The sequence below is a fragment of the Leptodactylus fuscus genome, chromosome 1, assembly GCF_031893055.1.
Source record: "Leptodactylus fuscus isolate aLepFus1 chromosome 1, aLepFus1.hap2, whole genome shotgun sequence".
Taxonomy (NCBI): domain Eukaryota; kingdom Metazoa; phylum Chordata; class Amphibia; order Anura; family Leptodactylidae; genus Leptodactylus; species Leptodactylus fuscus.
Genome location: NC_134265.1, coordinates 338158103 through 338178354, shown reverse-complemented (window position 1 = coordinate 338178354; position 20252 = coordinate 338158103). Strand labels below are relative to the sequence as shown.

The 20252-nt window shown below is 42.9% G+C and overlaps 1 protein-coding gene across 1 annotated transcript in view; it reads left to right on the top strand.

The window, feature by feature from the left end:
• The first annotated feature begins 384 nt into the window (after positions 1-384).
• The window catches only part of PDS5A (PDS5 cohesin associated factor A), a 63105-nt gene continuing 43237 nt past the window's right edge, over positions 385-20252 (top strand). The window contains exons 1-2 of the mRNA XM_075261386.1: positions 385-727; positions 1138-1288. Coding sequence (XP_075117487.1) covers positions 1178-1288 — 111 coding nt within the window. The 5' untranslated portion in view covers positions 385-727; positions 1138-1177. The remainder of the gene's footprint in view (positions 728-1137; positions 1289-20252) is intronic.

Below are 20252 nucleotides of genomic sequence, written 5' to 3'. Positions count from 1 at the left end.
TTCTCTCCACATTTTTCAAGCGGAATGGACCAAACGCAGATGTGAACAGGGACTTAGAAAGAAACTACAGATGGTTTAGATGCAGTTTCTAGTTTTATAGGTGAAACATTACATATGCATACATCTGCTTGCCTGCAGTTTTTATTTTTGCAATGCAATTTTAGCCCCCCCTTAAAGGGCTCCTGCGCACATATTGTAGAAATGAACTGCTGGGCGTTGTAGTTGCACTTGTTGCATGCAGGTCACGTCTCTGCAGGTTACTCGGCTCCCTGTGACCTGAGAGTCTTGCCCTGCGCTCGGTGTCATTACCGCCGGGGGGGTCAGAGGTCACACAGGATTTTGTTGCGGTCGCCCAGCAGTTTCCTAGTTTGTCTCGAGGGTTTTGGCGCCAACCGCTAGAGGTCGCTGTGCCCCAGCGAGTGCCCCGGTTTCAGCAGCGGTTGCAGCGTGTGAGGGAGTGTGTGGCGGCGCCAGTAAGCAGCGGCCGTGCTGAGCCTGTGTCCGCCGTAACCGAGGCTTGCGTCGAGGAGCCCGGGTGCGGGTCACGTGGCTGCCTGCTGATTGGTGCCCGGTGATCCGTGTGTGTGTGAGCCAGGCCGCTCCGGACAGGAAGCAGCGAGGTGCACGCTGAGAGGCCTTCCCCTCGTACACTCCTCCTCCTCCCTGAGAGCCGCCCCGACACACCGGGCGCCGGATACATGCCGGGGGAGCTCGCCCTCCTCTGGAGGTAAGACCCGGAGCTATCGTGCTGGCCCTCATGAGGCGCCCGGGGTGCAGTGCTGACAAGAGAGTGTGAGCCTGAGTGTCACGTAAAGTGTGAGGCCGCACTCCAGGCCTCTCCTCCACAGCAGCCGCCCCCGGAGCCCCGAGCTCGGTACTAGGGGCAGAGTGCGGGATCGCTTACTCTTCCCGGCCTGCCATTCAATCCTTACCGGGGTAAAGTAGCTCGCACTTCCCTTTACCGCCCCTGTCCCGATCACACCCCGGGGCTGTCCCCGGCCCTGCAAGGATCTCCCGGTGCCCCCCACCCGGTAACGTTGTGTTAGTCCCGGGCACCGGGTGAGTGCGGCTCTTACTGGGGCTGTTTTTGTTCCATGTTCAGTACATGTAGGTGACGTTTTGTTTTCTGACCGATAGAGGCCGCTAGAGGACTGTGCGAGAAGGAAAGTCAGGCATCATGGAGTTCCCTGCCCAGCAGAAGCCCTCCGATGGCAAAATCATCTACCCACCCGGGGTGAAGGAGATCACCGACAAGATCACCAACGATGAGGTGGTCAAGAGGCTCAAGGTGAGTGCTGAGAAGGTCTTTGGGGTGCAGTAGTCCCCCCACCCCCCGGGTCACCTGATGTTTGGACCTGCACTTGGCCTAGGGCTTAGTTGTTGCTGTTCCTCTTGTATAGGCCTTGTGGTTGTCGGGGCAGAGGTTATATTGTGCAGGATGCAGTATAAGCCAGGGCCCTATTGTCCTGCCCGGTGTCTGGATTTATGTCTCTATCTTCCTTGACTCATTCATTGCATCTAATAACTTCTGTATGAATATCTTATATTGGACTTGCCATAAATATCTGGTAAATGCTGCTGTCCCGAGTCTGGGACCTTACCCTGTCTCCAAAATAGGGGCAGCCGCATACAACTAAGTATACACTGGTGAGGAGGTGGCTGTATCCTATCACTTATGTGTATCATACACATGCGTGGTCTTCTCTCCATTTATACTCTGTCGGGGGTCATCTGCCATCTTGTTGGGCAGGCCAGGGGACTCTTGTGCTAGACATGTATAAGTGGGACCCATATTTATCAGACATTAATGGAGAATATTCCATAAATGTCCCTTTTAGGGCTAGTTCACATGTAAAAACCTCCTGGCTTATTTTGGTCCTGAAAAAAAAAAAGCAAAATCCGCTGTCAAAATCAGCCTCTTTGCCCACGTGTGAACTAGCCCTTAATGGGAGTCTGTCTCCAAGCCAAAGCTTAGCAAATCAGCAACATAGATAGGTCAGGCTTAACTGATTGTAACACCTTTTGTCCATGAGATATTCATTTATTTCACAATTTGTAAATAAGAAGTTTGGAGCACTGAGGGAGGTCCCCAGTGACGGGCCGGGTGAGATTTTAGATTGGTTTTCTGGACCTGTAATGGAGGGGGAAGGCTTTATATTCTGATGAGCCTGACCTATCTGTTTATGTAGCTGGTTTAATGTGCTTTACCCTGGTGACAGACTCCCTTACACGCTATGCCTGGCTGATTACTTATGGGCGTATATCTGTAGATGCGCAGAGTTATTGACATTGTGAGTCGGTATGGATTTGGAAACCAAGAAGTGTTTTCTGGCCTTGTTGCTTTGGTTGGAAAAACCAGTGTCAAGTTTGAGCTGTTTTTGAGATTATAGAAAAGCTGTGGTAGTTGTTCCAGTATGCAGCCAGGAAATCTGCTTAGGGAAAAAAAAAATCCAAAAAACTAAAAACATGCTATAAACATGAAGAAGAAAATTCTATGCTTGACATATCCCCTGCCTGAACTTGAATATTGTTTCTCAGATTGTCCCTCTTCCATAGGTCACAAGGAATTTCTTGCTGTGAGTCCCTAAAGTGATACCGATCACCTTTTAATAGGATAGTGTATGATTATACAGGGGTCCTGCTTCATTTATTGTCTATGGAACTACCAGACATAGCAGAGTACACCGCTTAGCACCCATGCTCAATCTCTACTATGGCCAAACATTCTTATTATTGGGGGTCCCAGCAGTGGATGGGGGATGTGTTTCAATCTTTAAAAATTATTCTTTCAAGTACTTTGTAGCAGTTTTTGTGTTTGTTTGCAAAGCACAGCATAGAAGGCGCACATTACTGGGTGTACATGCAGGCCGAAACGTTACAATCCATCCCTGCAGTCTCCAAATGCCAAGTACTTGTGTCTTGTTAGCTAAATGTGTTCTTAGATGTTCCTGTGTATGTGGATGAGCCTATGTTTAATCTTCATTTCTTAGAGTGATCTTACCTCAGAGACTGACCCAGGATAGGGTGTGTGTTAATATAATTACTATCTATCCCTCTATCTATCCCTCTATCTATCCCTCTATCTATCCCTCTATCTATCCCTCTATCTATCCCTCTATCTATCCCTCTATCTATCCCTCTATCTATCTAGTTGTGTAGATGTTGCAGTAAAATCCCGTTCCAGCGCTGATGTTTTGTTTCTTATTTTCCCACAGTCTGTCCTTATGACCACTGCAGCCAATCTCAGGCCTTTGTGGTTATTTATCAAACGTGTTAGCATTATCCCTGAGGTCAGTGATTGGCTACAGTGGTCACATGATCATATAGCATGCTCTAGGAATAAAGACCAGCATAGAATGTAATGGGTAATTGTTTTGTTTTTGTTTTGTTTTTTTTTATTGTGTAATTTTTCTTGCTGCCATAATATTGGAATTTTTAAGGGTAGGTTACTCACTTGAAGATCTTGGAGGTCAGACACCCAGAACCGCTGTAGATCAGTTGTTTGAAGCAGCAGCTGTGCCCTCTTCACTGGCCATGTTACGTCACCTTTGCCTGTCACATGGCCTGATTGGGGCTCTGTCCCATTAAAGTGAATGGGCTAAGTTGTGATACCAAGCCTAGCTGCCATACAAATGTCCAGCTGAATGCTGCAGCCTCTTCAAAACAGCGGAGTATCCGGCAGCAGGAGTGTCAGACCCTTCTGATCTTTAATTGACGACCTATCCTAAGGATTGATCATCAATTATTTACCCTTTGTGCTAAGTCGCCACATTGTAGAAAAGCTGTTTTTTTTTTGTTGTTGTTGTTGCAGATTTTTCTGTGTTTTTGGTTTTTTTTTTTGAGCCGAAGTGAAGAGTGGCTTGTAATGGAATGGGAAATCTTCGGCAGCTAAATCTACAACAGAAAAGAAGCTTTTCTGCAACATGGGGCCTTAGCCTAAGGGCCATCTATTTAAGACTTTTTGCAGCCCCATTTCTTTTACAATCAAAGACCTCTTTATTCAATATTCCTGTAGTTGTGCCCATAAGGGTATGTTCACACGATAGACTTCTGTGCAAATTTTGAGGCACGCTTAGCCTGAACTCTGCCTTCCATTCATTTCAATAATAGGCAAGGGGAGGGGGTGTTTTCTTGTTTTTTTTATGCATCTTAATCATTCTTCAAAATCAGAGTCCGCCTCAAAATGGGCTTTCAAAATCTGCTTCAAAAACTTTAGGTTAATGCCCCGCGTTGAGGAAATGCAGCTTTTTTGTTGCAGATTTTGTTGAGCCAAAGCCAGGAGTGGATGTCATCAAAGGAGTGGATTGAGCAGAAGCGAGGAATATAAGAACTCCCTTTATGTTTCCATTCCTTTTGTAGCCATTCTTGGCTTTGGTTAAAAAAATCACAACAAAATTTGCAACAAAAAAAGCTGTTTCTGCAATGTGGGGCCTCAGCCTAATTAGTAGTTTTGTTTTTTTTTCTCCCAGTTGAGTGTGAATAGATATCCTAAACGTCTCCAGAACAGGATCCCATCCAGACTGGTGCTGCATTACTTGGCTGTTCTTGGAACTCTAGAAGAAATTATATGATATAATTAGAATTATAAATATATATATATATATATATATATATATATATCCCATATATACTGGAGTATAAGCCGAGACCCCTACTTTTACCACAAAAAAACTGGGAAAACGTATTGACTCGAGTATAAGGCGAGGGGGGGAATCCACCATTGCAGATAAAGTCTGGTCATGTGCATTGCAGCTTAGTAACTCCATGGGGATCATGGTAATAGCAGTTAACCCCATCATGTCCCTCACATTAACCCCCTGTGTGCCTCACATAAGAGTTACTGATATGTGGGACATATGGAGGTAATAATTAGGTCTCTTCATAATTAAGGTCCTTCATTAGTCCCCTCATGTGTCTCACATATTAGTAACCCTTATATGGGGCACACAGGGGTTAATAGGAGGGACATGATGGGGTAACTGTTATTAATGTGAGGCACATGGAGTTACTGAAACTAAATGAATAACCCCAAATGCCTGACATTACTAGGCCGAGTAACTAAAGGAAGGTCCCTGTGTGTGTCACGTTACTGGAGCTTCCTCTCCTCCATACAACAGACATCTTCCATAAGACACAATGAATCCCGGCCACTCATCTGCAGGGGAGATGCTAAATCCTAGTGTGCTAAAGGACCTCTGATGACGTCATGACCATGTGATCGGACTCTGGCGTGGGCGGAGCTACTAGGATTTAGACTCCACCTTATCTGCAGATGTTACATGCCAGTGGCTACAGGACCTTTGATGACATCACAGTCACGTGACCTCATGACAAGCCAATCACAGAGCAGTAGCACTAAAGGACCTCCCCCTTCCAGGTCCTTCCAGTTTTCTGTGCTCCGTGGACCCTGACTCGTGTATAAGCCGAGGAGAGCTTTATCAGCATGAAAAATGTCGGCTTATACTCGAGTATATATTTATGATTTATTTTTTATATATGTACAGTCCTATGAAAAAGTTTGGGCACCCCTATTAATCTTAATCATTTTTAGTTCTAAATATTTTGGTGTTTATAACAGCCATTTCAGTTTGATATATCTAATAACTGATGGACACAGTAATATTTCAGGATTGAAATGAGGTTTATTGTACTAAAAGAAAATACGCAATATGCATTAAACCAAAATTTGACCGGTGCAAAAGTATGGGCACCTCAACAGAAAAGTGACATTAATATTTAGTAGATCCTCCTTTTGCCTCTAGTCGCTTCCTGTAGCTTCTAATCAGTTCCTGGATCCTGGATGAAGGTATTTTGGACCATTCCTCTTTACAAAACAATTCAAGTTCAGTTAAGTTTGATGGTCGCCGAGCATGGACAGCCCGCTTCACATCATCCCACAGATGTTCAATGATATTCAGGTCTGGGGACTGGGATGGCCATTCCAGAACATTGTAATTGTTCCTCTGCCTGAGTCGATTTGGAGCGGTGTTTTGGATCATTGTCTTGCTGAAATATCCATCCCCGGCGTAACTTCAACTTCGTCACTGATTCTTGAACATTATTCTCAAGAATCTGCTGATACTGAGTGGAATCCATGCGACTCTCAACTTTAACAAGATTCCCGTTGCCGGCATTGGCCACACAGCCCCAAAGCATGATGGAACCTCCACCAAATTTTACAGTGGGTAGCAAGTGTTTTTCTTGGAATGCTGTTTTTTTGGACGCCATGTATAACGCCTTTTTGTATGACCAAACAACTCAATCTTTGTTTCATCAGTCCACAGGACCTTCTTCCAAAATGAAGCTGGCTTGTCCAAATGTGCTTTTGCATACCTCAGGTGACTCTGTTTGTGGCGTGCTTGCAGAAACGGCTTCTTTCTCATCACTCTCCCATACAGCTTCTCCTTGTGCAAAGTGCGCTGTATAGTTGACCGATGCACAGTGACACCATCTGCAGCAAGATGATGCTGCAACTCTTTGGAGGTGGTCTGTGGATTGTCCTTGACTGTTCTCACCATTCTCCTTCTCTGCCTTTCTGATATTTTTCTTGGCCTGCCACTTCTGGGCTTAACAAGAACTGTCCCTGTGGTCTTCCATTTCCTTACTATGTTCCTCACAGTGGAAACTGACAGGTTAAATCTCTGAGACAACTTTTTGTATCCTTCCCCTGAACAACTATGTTGAACAATCTTTGTTTTCAGATCATTTGAGAGTTGTTTTGAGTAGCCCATGATGCCACTGTTTAGAGGAGATACAAATAGGAGAACAACTTGCAATTGGCCACCTTAAATACCTTTTCTCATGATTGGATACATCTGGCTATGAAGTACAAAGCTCAGTGAGGTTACAAAACCAATTTTGTGCTTCAGTAAGTCAGTAAAAAGTAGTTAGGAGTATTCAAATCAATAAAATGATACGGGTACCAAAATTTTTGCATTGGTCAAATTTTGGTTTAATGCATATTGCACATTTTCTGTTAGTACAATAAACCTCATTTCAATCCTGAAATATTACTGTGTCCATCAGTTATTAGATATATCAAACTGAAATGGCTGTTGCAAACACCAAAATATTTAGAACAAAAAATGATTAAGATTAATAGGGGGGCACAAACTTTTTCATAGGACTGTGTTTGTGCTCCCACACAGTATGTATCAGCCATATGCTTGCTGCATTTTTTTTTTATCTTATATATATTGGTGGGTGGTGCAGACAGACCTTACTGCAACAGTTCAGGAGTTGCCTATGACTCTATTCTGGTGCTTTTGCCTCCAGGGTCACTGGATTTTGTATATGACTTTGTGGACTTTCCCACAGTCATTTTGCAGCACAGAGCAGAATGACCAAATGGTCTGTGGTGCATTTTGTCACTCTGGTTGCCTCTATGTAATTGGAAAACTACTCGCTCACATAAAGCCTATAGATTGGAGAAATGCTGCCGCCATTAGAGCGTGTATTACAGCTCTGTTTGCAATGTTATATTATGTGAGAAAAGCTGGCCATTGCTGAAATCTCTTAGTATTCCTGGTCTGTTCATGATTGTAATAAGGGCTGTAGATGGAGGATTACTTTTACAGTCAGTACTTATACATGTGAGGGTCCTGAAATACTCACAACGTGGTCGTACACCTTCAGCTGTTTGTCCTAACCCTTCACCCCAGAATCTTGGCACGTGTTCATAATGGAGCGATGACAACTGTGCATGATCTGAATGACTTATAATGTAGGTCTGTGGTTTTTGGTATTTTTGAAGACAAGAATAAGCTCTATAGATGGGTCTGTTCTTGTTCTCATAAATACCTGATACCAATTGATCAAAGCAAGTGTGAATAGAACCCAACTTTATAGATATATAAATTTTTTTTTTTTTTTTAGTCAAGCTTCTAGCAAATTCCATCCAGACATTGTCCCTCAAAAATAGGCATTTTTGTAAATTGCAGCATGTCCATTAAATCTATGGAAACGCTAGCAGTTTCCCCATACGTATAATGGAAGCAGAAATCCTCTGCAGACTCTCTGTGAAGAGCATTACCACCACGGTTTTTCCTGCTGTGCTTTTTTTGATACGGCCCGCTACTTGGGGCCTTACCCTTTATAGGAATCTTGGCCTGTTGGTTGCCTACATATTTATGGTAAATTTAACCACTTGGTTCAGAGATTTTGCAGGGCTGTGTAGTCGGTCAGCCAAATAAACAACAAAAGTACTGTAGTAGACACACAGACCCCGCACCAATTCACATCTGCTTTTGGCCATTTCGTTCCCCTCTCCACATGACAAATGCGGAAAGAAAAGTCCTGCAAGCAGCACTTTTCTTTCCACATTTTTCGCGCGGAGACCACACGGGTCCGCAGGTTTCCCAAGGTAACCACTTTATTATTCGGATTAGGTTTCCATTCAGGAGGTCCTCGAGCGGTAACCCATGCACAGATGTGAACCGGGCCTTAGCTGTCTGGGAGCACGGCCAGGCTGGCTACTATGCAGTGTCTGGAACCGGACGCAGATAGCTCTGTATACTCAATAGAGACCATACAACATTACTTCAGTTCTGTTCAGGATGTGGAGTTGGTAGGCGTCAGCCTGATTCCTTCATAAATGGCTGATAAAGATTTTCGAATTCGTTAAAAAGCCAGCAATTTAATTCCAATGAAAGGAAATGTGTAACAAACTATACATCTATCTTATTATACAATATTAAAAAAAATGTAGAAATCAAAATCAATTCATTATTTTTCAGTTTACATGGTGGACGTTTGCTGAAAAAAAAAAAAAAAAAAATACAGTTTTTGTATAAAAATTTGCAAACTGCACTCAAACCAGTCTTTTTTTTTCGACTCCATCCAAAATTGGTTCCAAGTCCATCGCCCTGGTTCTGGACCCAAGTGAATGGGAGCTGAGCTGTAAGACTAGGTTCATACAGAGAAAAATGAAGAGAAGTTCCTCTTCATTTGCCGGCACCGTATTTGATCATGGTATAGCCGCGATGTAATGCTGATAGATTCAGAGCATATATGTCCCACTAGCATCTGCCTGCGACTTCGTCTGCAACTTGGTGTTGGCGCTGAGCCACTTATATTTAGCCAATTGCTGTTGTGGATGATCAGCCTGCTCCCGCGTCTCAGCTCTGCTACATTGCTGCATATGTGTAGGATACCCAGCTGTACGTACATGTTTGCATATGGAGAGCCTACAGAGCTTTGCTACAGCGCTGTGTAAGCTCTGCTACATCAGGCAATTGTGATTACAGGGGTTTTGTTATGTGACTGTCTGAGCAGCTTCTGTGTTACAAAGGGCTGAATGGATGTTGCTGAAATGTGCCAAAGTTCTCCCCCTCCCCCATCAGAGGCAGAACAACACATTCCCGGGGTTCCTATCTATGTATGTGGCAAATTAAATTTCATGCAAATCCGTACAGCCGTTTTTGCGTGATTGAGGAACAAACATCCAAACCCACAAACATCACAAACTTTCACATTTATAATATTAGTTGGATTGGATATGGTCTTTGCATAACTTGTGATATTTACAGATCAGACATTTACGGGCATTATGCATGAGAAAAAAAGATATATCCAGCACAACGATAGATCCAGATAAAACTTAGCTTTTAATGAATAGGAACATTTGGTCCCATAAAAAACCCAACACAGACATCGAACAGAAAAACAAATTCAGCGTTATTCAAAAAAAATTCATGTAGACATACCAGACTAACAATGACGATGCGACATACTGAACCGCTTACGCGTTTCAGAGCCTGAGCTCCTTACTCATAGCCTAAACCCAGTAGGCTATATCCGTGCATAACCAGTTTCACGTATACACATTTTTACCGGAGCATCGAGCCGTGAATCATTGTGACATTTACGGGCATTGACTAGAGCATAACCGGAGTTTTGCCCAATATTACAAACCACCAGCTATTAATTGGTGTGTTGTTAATTTTCAGCTTAAACTATTGCACATATAGCCTGGTTCACATCTGCGTTCGGGTTTCCGTTCAGGGAGTCCACTTGGGGACACCCCCCCGAATGGAGACCTAATCCGCATAAAAGAGTGGTTACCTAAGGACACCAGCGGACATATAGACTATAATGGGGTCTGTGTGTTTTCCACATGAAAAATGCGGAGAGAGAAGTGTTGCTTGCTGGACTTTTCTCTCTGCATTTTTCATGTGGACAGGGGAGTGGAATAGCTCGAGCACCGATGTGAAGCAGGCCGGTCTATTCTAGTGACTCCTGTAGCTTTACATAAGAGCGCCTATGCTCCAGGTAAGGTAGTGTCATTGTTACTAGCAGCAGCTCTTCCCAGAGCCTTGTGTAAATATCCGGGTCAATCCAAGCAGGAGTTTGCATTTATAGATTGCTCTGCAGATATCATTCGTACCTAGAGAAACAAGTTTATCTGAACTACATCGGTCCCTCAAGTCACAATAGTAACTGCTTCTGGGATGAACATCTGAAGCTAAAACCACTAACTTGAGATCATAACTATGGAAAACTAGGGGCAACACGGTGGCTCAGTGGTTAGCACCGTAGCCTTGCAGCACTGGAGTCCTGGGTTCGAATCCTGCCAGGAACAACATCTACAAGGAGTTTGTATGTTCTCCCTGTGTTTTTTTTGTGGATTTCCTCCCATTCTACAAAAGACATACTGATAGGAAAAAAAAATGTACATTGTGATCCCTATATGTATATCCCTATATGAGGCTCACAATCTACATAAAAAAACCAAAACTATGGAAAACTAGTAAGTGGTTCTCGAAATGTCCAGAATATGAAAAAATAGGATTGAAGAAAAACGATCAGGTAACTAATATAGAAATGGCAAATTCCTAACACATAAATGCAGAAAGAGCTGCCGGAAGCCGTCAATTGCTTTTTATGATGGGGACACGAAAAATGAACATGGAACCAACTATGTCTCCATAGGAGCAGCTCAAATAGAGATGTACAGAACGTGTAGTACTGCGCTATACTATAGAGAGGCGCTACTATCCAGCTAGTTGTGCATGCAGCTCACCAATACAGGGGTTTTACCAGGGACGCTGCGCCCGGAGTCCGTTCTGAGCTTTCCATCTTCTGCATGCAGAAGACGAAAACCTGTCAGACCGGGTCCGGCTGTGAGCGCCGGTGAGTGTTGTATGCTCTCCGCCGCGAAGCCGGTTTTTTAAAACCGGACAGAGTACTGCATGTCCGACTCTGTGTCCAGTTTAAAAAAAAAAAACGGTTTCACGGTGGAGAGCGTAAAACGCTCACCGGCGCTCACCGCCGGACACCTTTCAAACCCATTCAAATGAATGGGTGTGAAAGAGTCCTGCAGGTTTCAGTCTCCTGCCTCTGTTTTGTGCAGGAAACGGAAACCTGCAGAACGGAGACCGGGCGCAGATGTGAACGAGCCCTGAAATGTTTTGTTGGACCCTCCAGCTGAGTCTGGGTTGATGTTACAATGGCCCAGAGAAGATCACTATCTGTCATATATATTGTGTCCTGAGGCCATTGTAACGGCATGGACCGCTGTGTAACTGTCCTGTCTAAATGGCAAAATCCAAAAGTGCGTATTTTCTGTGTCAAGAATTTCCACACTAAAATACAAGACCTTCTAATTAAAATCTAATATACACCATGTGGGAAAAACAAGCTGATGTCAGCCGAATGATGCTTAGATTGAAGGCCATGTGGTGACTGACGGAGTAATAGCCGGGTCCAGTCCCTTCCCCCGCTGTTTTCACCTCTGGATATCATATGGGTTTTTGCCGTTACCACATGACAACTAATGTTTTCCACCTGAAATTGATGGTTCACTTGTATGGAAGTGAAAGTATCGGGGGCTGGATGGGACAGCGGACATATTCCCAGGTACATGTGTGTCACCACCCAACAAGCTTTATTTTGTGCCAAAGATGGCTAAAAGTGTAGAATATCAAATGCATGGTGGGTTTTTGGTTTTTAGGGGATTCTTGCTCCCCCCTTTCTGGTGTATGTGCTAAGCAAGAAAAATGTGAATGGGCGTCTTAGGTTATATGACTGTATTCATATTATCGCAGCAGACCGATGTTACGTGCTAGAGAAGTGCATTCTGGTCAGTTTTTATTGTGGGGAAACCATTACTTGTAAATACTGCAATGTTGTTGTTTTTTTTAATTAACCTACCTTAAGGGCTAGTTCACACAGGGCAAAATGGTTAGGATTTTGACGTGGAATCTGCGTGAAAATCCTGCCGCCTCACATTGAAATCAATGGGAGCCGGTCATTTCCTTTTTTCTGTGAACGGTTTGTTCCCATTCGTGGAAAAAAGAAGCGAGTTGCCCCTTCTTCAGGCAGATTCCACGGCTGATTCAGTCGTAGCGTCCGCCTCGAGACACCTCCCTCCGGACTAGGCCCATTAATTTGGGCCTAATCCAGAGCGGAAAGCCACAGCAGGATGCCAGTGCACACGGAACCCCATGTGAACTAGCCCTAACAACATTGCAGCAGCACACCTCCAGGTCCTTTCTTTAGAGGATTTGCTCTACAACATTCACAACATTGCTGAAGCTTTTATGTGACACTTCTGTCGCTTCTGTGACACTATATGGCTGTATATTCTGCTCTGGTTATAAGGACTGATGATGAAAGGGTTTTCTTTTTTTTTTGCTATTTGTGGTTCACTAAGGTGTGGAAGTTTAAAGCCATATTCTTATCTTATAAGAGGATGGCCGATCACTAGGATATACAGTATCGTCATGATATAATTGCTTGGGCCTAACTTATGGGACCCCTACCCATTCTGACCAAGGCCGTTAAATCATGGAAAAAGTTAAGGGGATGGTTTGTCTTATTGACTCCACAAATCGAATTCTGACAGTGAAGGGGCGGCAGCTCTAATGTAATGCTCGGACCCCTTCTAAGTTTCCTATACACAGCTGAGATCCTGGTTACCCATCTGTGATAGGAAGTGCCCTCCGTACGGTTCCCTCTCCTTTTGGAAACCATGTGTACACTTCATACATATATATATATATATATATATATATATATATATATATATCCATATTGCAGTTTTGTCTTGTCTACATATGTTGCGAGCTATGTTTGGCTGTGTGCACATCATAGTGTGACTGGAGAGAGAAGTTGCGCTCAGCAGTGCTTGTGTGTTATATGTACAATGCGCACCCCTTCAGAAGTGTGTGGGAGATGTGATATATGAAACAGAAGCCTCAACATCTGATAGGTTGGCAATGGATTCTTCTGGAATAGGATGGTTAAGATGCAACAAGTGTTAAATGCCCTCCTTATGTAAAGATGTGTCCTTGCCTTTTCTCCTGTACACCTGCAAAGCAAAAAAAAAATCTGTTTTTCTTAATACAAATGTAAAACACCATGGAATTAATGGTGCTATATAAATTAAATAAATAATAATAATACAAGAGTAACCATTCCACTTAAAGGGGGTCTAGTAGCGCCAATATCTATTCCAATCTACTTATAGGCTGTTGTGTGGCCTGTTATAGTGTCATAGTGAATATACTTTCCTGCATCAAAGTGCAATCTTTCTGCCAAGCAAATCAACTTTTAGGCCCCATGTGTCATTAAGGGTTAGTTCACACGTAAATAACGTGTGGCTTATTTTGGCACCGGAAAAAAAAGCTAATTTCCTAATTAGAAAGCTTTTTTTTTTTTTTTTTTGGACCTTGCCAAGCTTTTTTTGGAGCTTTTTTTTTTTTTTTTGTAAAAACAGCTTTAAAAAAAGAAGCCAGGCTGTTTTCCCCTCCTGTAAAGTGAATGGGCTGAAAAAACTGCGTTGCGTTTTTTTTCTGCGCATTGTTTTTTTTTTTTTTTTTTTGGGCAAAAAAAAGTGTCACTTACCTTGCAAAAAAAAGCACGGTTTTCGCCTCCCATTCACTTCTATTGCTTTCTTCAGGAGGAAAACGCCTGAAGGAAGGTCATGTCGCTTCTTTTTCTCTGCTAGCAGTCTACATAGACCACTACTGTAAAGGGGATGATTTTGAAGCGAAATCCGCTGTCAAAATCTGCCTCTTTGCCCCCGTGTGAACTAGCCCTAACACCGCAGCAAAAAACCACAAATCCCATCCACAGATTTAAGAAAGATATGCGCAGTGGAAATGCTGCTTTTTCCAAAAATCGGCGCGGCTTTGGAAATTGCAGCATGTCAATTAAACCTACCGAAATGCCGGCGGTTCCCCATAAGTCCGAAGTTTAGCAGATTTTGCTGCATTTTCTTAAGTCAAAGTCCTGAGTAGATGGAAAATGAATGGGACATATAGACCTATAAAGGGAGAGCTTTTCCCTTCAAAATGCAGCTAAATCTGCAACAAAAAACTGCAGCTTTTCTGTAACATGGGTGTGCAGTTGATGCCAATTTTGGGCCAGAGTTGGAAAAAAACCTCTGACTTTAAAACAAAAAGATTAATTTAGAATTTTATTATACAATAACTTTTTTTTCTTCATTTTCTGATTTATTAGATGCATAATTTGTAATGAATTAGAGGAGCTTTGCAGCTTCTGACTGACAATGGTTGGAGCTTTGAGAAGGAGTCATGATTCAGGCTATAGAGGTTTGGTCGCCTCATGTCCAAGGTGCTATAAGGCTCTATTCACATCATGTTCTTTACATCCGTAAACTTTAATGGATGCAAATAAGTGGATGCCACTTTTTTGAAGAACACAAAAAAAATGAAGTATACCATACTTCTATGTCCGTCCAAAAAAATTAACCACAACGGATCAGTTTTTTTTAACATCTGTTAAATGGATGTAAAAAGCATGATCTGACTAGAACCTTATATCCTAATGCTTTTAGTGTGGGGTTTTTTGTTTTTTTTTTTGTTTTTTTTTTGGGGTTTAGTCACAGAATTTTCAAGAAAATTGTATTAACTAATAGAACATATTACTTTGTAATATGTTCTCACATAACAATACTTCTCTCTGCTCTTATTGGGCTGTTTCCCAAGTGATTTCCATGACCGGGGGCTCCAGTCATTTTTATGGAGCTTCCAGACTAGTATTGTTTCATTCATATGCAAGTTCCACGTGTGAGGTGCATTTGGGCCCTCATTCTTCTGATCACTGATGGGTCCTAGAAGTCAGACCCCCTGCTATTCGACACTTATGCCCCAAGCCTGTGGATAAGTGTCTTTAGTGATAAAAACCCCTTAAGGATTTGTTGGCAGTCCAATACCCAGCCCCCCTACCAATCACTTGTCCCGCAGAGCGACAGTATACTAAAACTATACTGCTCCATCCACTGGCCAGGGTCAGTACTGCAGGATAAGTCCCATTCATTCCTGAACAATGCCCATGGTAAAACATGGTGCTCAGAAATGTGACCTTGATGATCAGAGGGTTATATCGCAGTATCACCATTATTTCTCGTCAGTGTGTCCTTCTCCTACACATAGTGTAATATCACCTAATTGGGTATCACAAATCCAAAATTGCAACCTTATGTACACAGTTACAGTTCGACGGCACAAACTTATAGTATACTATTATTATTATTTTTCTTTTTTAAATATAATTTCTTGACCTGTATGCTACTCTGGGTCAAACAACCAAAGCCTCATATGAGCCCTAGCATATATTCCTCCCAATTACTTCCATTTTTGGACAGGGCCTAAGCAAAAGGCTTGAGCTCAGTGGTGCCTTCTTCATCACTGATCTGATATAGATGACCTTACCTAAGGATAGACCGTCAATAATTTTAGGAAATTTTCATTTGAATAGACAGAAATAAGGCACAGTCATCTTTTTTCCCTCTAGCAGCCGTTGGGGTGTGGGGGGAGACTAGGCTGCCCATTAACACCAGGAATTGATTGAATGATCCCACCATCAATGTAAACAACTATGACCAGCCGCAATAGTAATGTATAAAATCTCCCATAAAATAGTGAAAAAAAAGAAGCTTTAAAAAAAGTTAAGTAAATAAAGTTGTAAATCCCTACTTTCCCTAGAATACATATAAAAGTAGAAAATGACTGTGATACACAAACACATTAGGTATCCCTGTGTCTGACAGTGCCCGGTCTACTGAATATAGGGGATCTGCAGTGCTCCTGTTCTGTCGGGAAAGGGTTAATAGGAGCACTGCAGATACCCTATAGTCAGCCAGGCTGAATTCCAAGTGGGGGGGGGGGAACAGTCCTCAAGCTCAGGGAAGGGGCAGACAGACAACCAAAACACCCCCTCCCCTTCCCCAGCACCTACTGCACCCAAAAACTCCGACTATTTCAATTTTTGAAAATTTCCAGTAGCTGCTGCATTTCCCCCCTCGGCTTATACTCGAGTCAATAGGTTTTCCCAGTTTTTTGTGGTAAAATTAGGGGCCTCGGCTTATATTCGGGTCGGCTTATACTCGAGTATATACGGTATTTGCCAATGGCCACGACTATCGTACGTCGAAGGGGTTACACACACTGCCAGGTGGACTTTTAGGGTTGTCCCACTCTGATTTTCATCTCTATGTTCCCAGAGACTCTACCTTTGACTCTATGGTAGATGACAATTTTTGTTGCAGAGGAAGAGGTTGTGACTTCTTGAGCTTCTTCATTATGTGCTAAGGCATTGGCGGCATTACATATATGTGGGCTAAACTTTCCAGCTATCTATGTGGAACTAAGGAAGGTCCCTAGACCTTCTGTTTTTGGGGAGGAAAGTTGCCCGGAGGGGGTTTTCACAACTGCATACATGTTTGTTTGAACCGAACATATGTGTACATGGTGAGCAGTTCAGAGGAGATGACTTTCGAGCAAATGGGCTCTCTTGTATGTCCGGCCTTAGAGGATGCATAGCAGTATATTATTATGGTGTGCTGATACTAAATGTTCTAGAAATAACATGGAGAACTTTTCATCCTGTAGTTAACAAAGTAAGATCATGCCTTGCAAAATAACTTGGTATAGTAAAAGCTGTCCCCCATTGTGTGTGCGCCTGCAATGGAGCTGTGATCCGTGAGCCGGCAGACGTAAGACACTTGGCTGTGGAGGAGGGGAATAAGACAGAGGAATTACTTGTGTAGATGAGCACTTCATGCTTAGCTCTTGCAGAAGACGTGGATCTCACTTACAACTACTTTACAATGGTATATTATTTGTAAAGCCCTTTATATCCCTTAATATCTCCAATGTGGTCCACCAGGAGTTGGCTAACTGATTGCAATTGTGTGTGGTGTGCTATTAGTTTGGTAAACTTTGCCTTTCATAATAAAAACCTTATTACACAGCCTCACTTGCCTCAGTCTTTGCCAAGGCCATTGTAATGTACATGGGGGAGGAATGATCATTAATGGACCCCCATATAGATGTATTACTTATCACTTGGGTGCCCAGTTACATAGGACGCTTAGACCTTACTTACATTACATTCTGCTTTTCAAGGGCCAAACAACGTTTCAGTCCATTTTTGCCCTTATTTGCATAATGATGAAAATGCCCATTGTACCTGTTAGTCTAGGGGTGTGTTCACATGTACGTTTTTCAAGGTTAAGGTTATCAAGGTTAGAACACGTCTGTTTTTTTGGGTTTTTTGACAGACGTGTACAATAGTCTGTAAAAAAAAACAGACGTGAGTAGGCCCGTTCACACTTTTTAAAACGGTCGTGCGATGGTCATTTAGAAAACCGTCTTTATAAGCTGAAGTCTTTGCTGAGTTGTTGTCCTGGGTTTATTTCTTGATAAGGCTGGATTTACATCTGCGTTCAGGTTTCCCCAAACGGAAACCTAATCTGTATGAAAAAGCTATTCCCTTAAGAAGCCTGCAGACCCCATAGACTATAATGGGGTCTCTGTGGTTTCCGCACGAAAAATGCAGAGAAAACTGCTGCTTGCGGAGCTTGTGCAGATGTTTCATGCAGAGAGGGGAACTGAACACAGATGTGAACCGGGCCTAACAGATGTAGTGGGAGACTGATTCATCATGTTCATGTGTTTCCATGGACATCTAATAGATATTCTCTGCTTCAGTAATAAATATAGCCCCTGACCTGGAGTGTTTAAGGCTAGAGATAAGCGAACACTGTTCGGATCAGCCGTTCCGAACAGTACGCTCCCATAGAAATGAATGGAAGCACCTGGTACGGCGACTGGCCACCGGCAAAGTGTACGTGCCAGGTGCTTCCATTCATTTCTATGGGAGCGTGCTGTTCGGAACGGCTGATCCGAACAGTGTTCGCTCATCTCTATTTAAGGCCTATTTTGTGTCTGACCAGTCATAGGAATTTTTTGAGAGTAAAGTCTCTTTAAGGCCTAAGCCCCGCTTTATGAAAATGCAGTAAAAAAAATTTTTTGCAGATTTTGCTGTGGTATTTTGAGTTAATCAAGCGTGGATTGAGCAGATGTGAGAAGTCTAGGAACTTCCTAGATAGTTCTGATTCCTTCTCAAACCTTTCCTGACTTTGGCTCAAAAAAAAAACCACAGCAAAATTTGCATATAAATAAAATGCTCCCTTTCCGAAATGTGGGGACCAAGGCTAAGGCCCCACTTTGTGTAAATGCTACATTTTTTTTCTGTGTTTCTTTTTTTGAATCAAAGCCAAGAATGGTTACAGAAGGAATGGGAAATATATAGGAGGCTCTTATACTTCTCCCTTCTGCTCAATACACTCCTGGCTTTGGCTCAAAAAACAAACAACAAAACAAAGAAGCTGCGTTTCCACAACATGGGGCTTCAGCTTAAGGGTATATTCAGCACAGTCTTTCTTGCAGGAGTCTATAAGGAGCAAAGTTTTTGTAGAGTCATGACTGAAATCAATGGGAGGCACGACATCGCAACGCAGTTTTTGCAAAGACCACTTGAAAAACTGTGAGTGTTATTTTGAAGAGGATTTTCCCCATACAGTATGCTGGAAAAAAAATGGCAAACACTATATCCTATTAATATTATAAGGGCTAGTTCACACATGAGTATAAGGGGAGGTTTTTGACAGCGGATTTCGCGTCCAAAGCCTCCCCTTATAATGGTGGTCTATGGAGACCGCCGGGCTTCTGTTCTCCGCTAGCGGCGAGCTGCTGCTAGCGGAGAAAAGAAAGGACATGTCCTTTCTTCAGGCGGAAGCCGCGCAGGTTCAGCCGCGCGGCTTCCGCCCCCCGGCAGCTCCCTCCTATGTCGGCTCATTCATTTGAGCCGACAGCAGAGGGTTAAGGCGTGACAGCGATGGTCGCGGCGGGCGGGTTTTGACAAGAGAGAGACGCGGCTCGCCGCGTCTCTCTCTGTGTCAAAACCCGCGCGGGCAGTTCACGTGTGAACTAGCCCTAAATGTGAAAGTTTGTGGGTTTGGATGTTTGCATGTTCGGATGTTTGTTCCTCAATCACGGAAAAACCGCTCGACCGATTCGGCTGAAATTTTCCACAAACATAGTTAATACACCCGATTAAACAATAGGCTACTTTTCGTCACAATAGCGCACATACGTTTGTGCCAGGACCCCCACAAAACCCAAACTCACACCACCATCTCTGCAATCTCACACACTTTGGACCATAGCAAGCCACAAAATTCATATTGCCCTCTGCAGCCTCGCCCCTAACCCCACACAATCACATATACATATACTTTACCACTTTGCCCCTCAACTTAACGATACTCCAGGAGGTTCTCTTTAACGCTACGGAGCAGCCATGTTTGCCGACCCCCACTGCTCTGACAATCCGCGACACCCCCCACCCTTGTCAATACCCCTAGGCGGTCTAATAAATGCAAAAAAAAAAAAAAAAAGTAAAAAAAATATTAAAAAAAATAATAAAAAGGATTAAAAATTCAAATCACCCCCTTTTCCCTAGAACACATATAAAAGTACTTAAAAACTGTGAAATACATACATGTTAGGTATCCCCACGTCCGAAATCGCCCGCTCTACAAAGCTATACAAATATTTTTCCTGTTTGGTAAGCGCCGTAGCGGGAAAAATGGCCCAAAGGTGCCAAACCGCTGTTTTTTCACTGTTTTGATTCTGATAAAAAATTGAAAAAAAAGTGATCAAAGCAATAACATTTCCCGAAAATGGTAGAACTACAAAGTACACCCGGACCTGCAAAAAAAGATGCCCTATACATCCCCGTACATGCACGTATTAAAAATTTACAGCTGTCGGAATATGGCGACTTTTCAAAAAAAAAAAAAAAAAAAAATTTAAACAGTTTTGGATTTTTTTTAAGGGGTCAAAATGTAAATAAAACCATATAAATTTGGTATCCCCAGAATCGTAACGAAACACAGAATACAGGGGACATGTCATTTTGGTTGCACAGTGAACGCCATA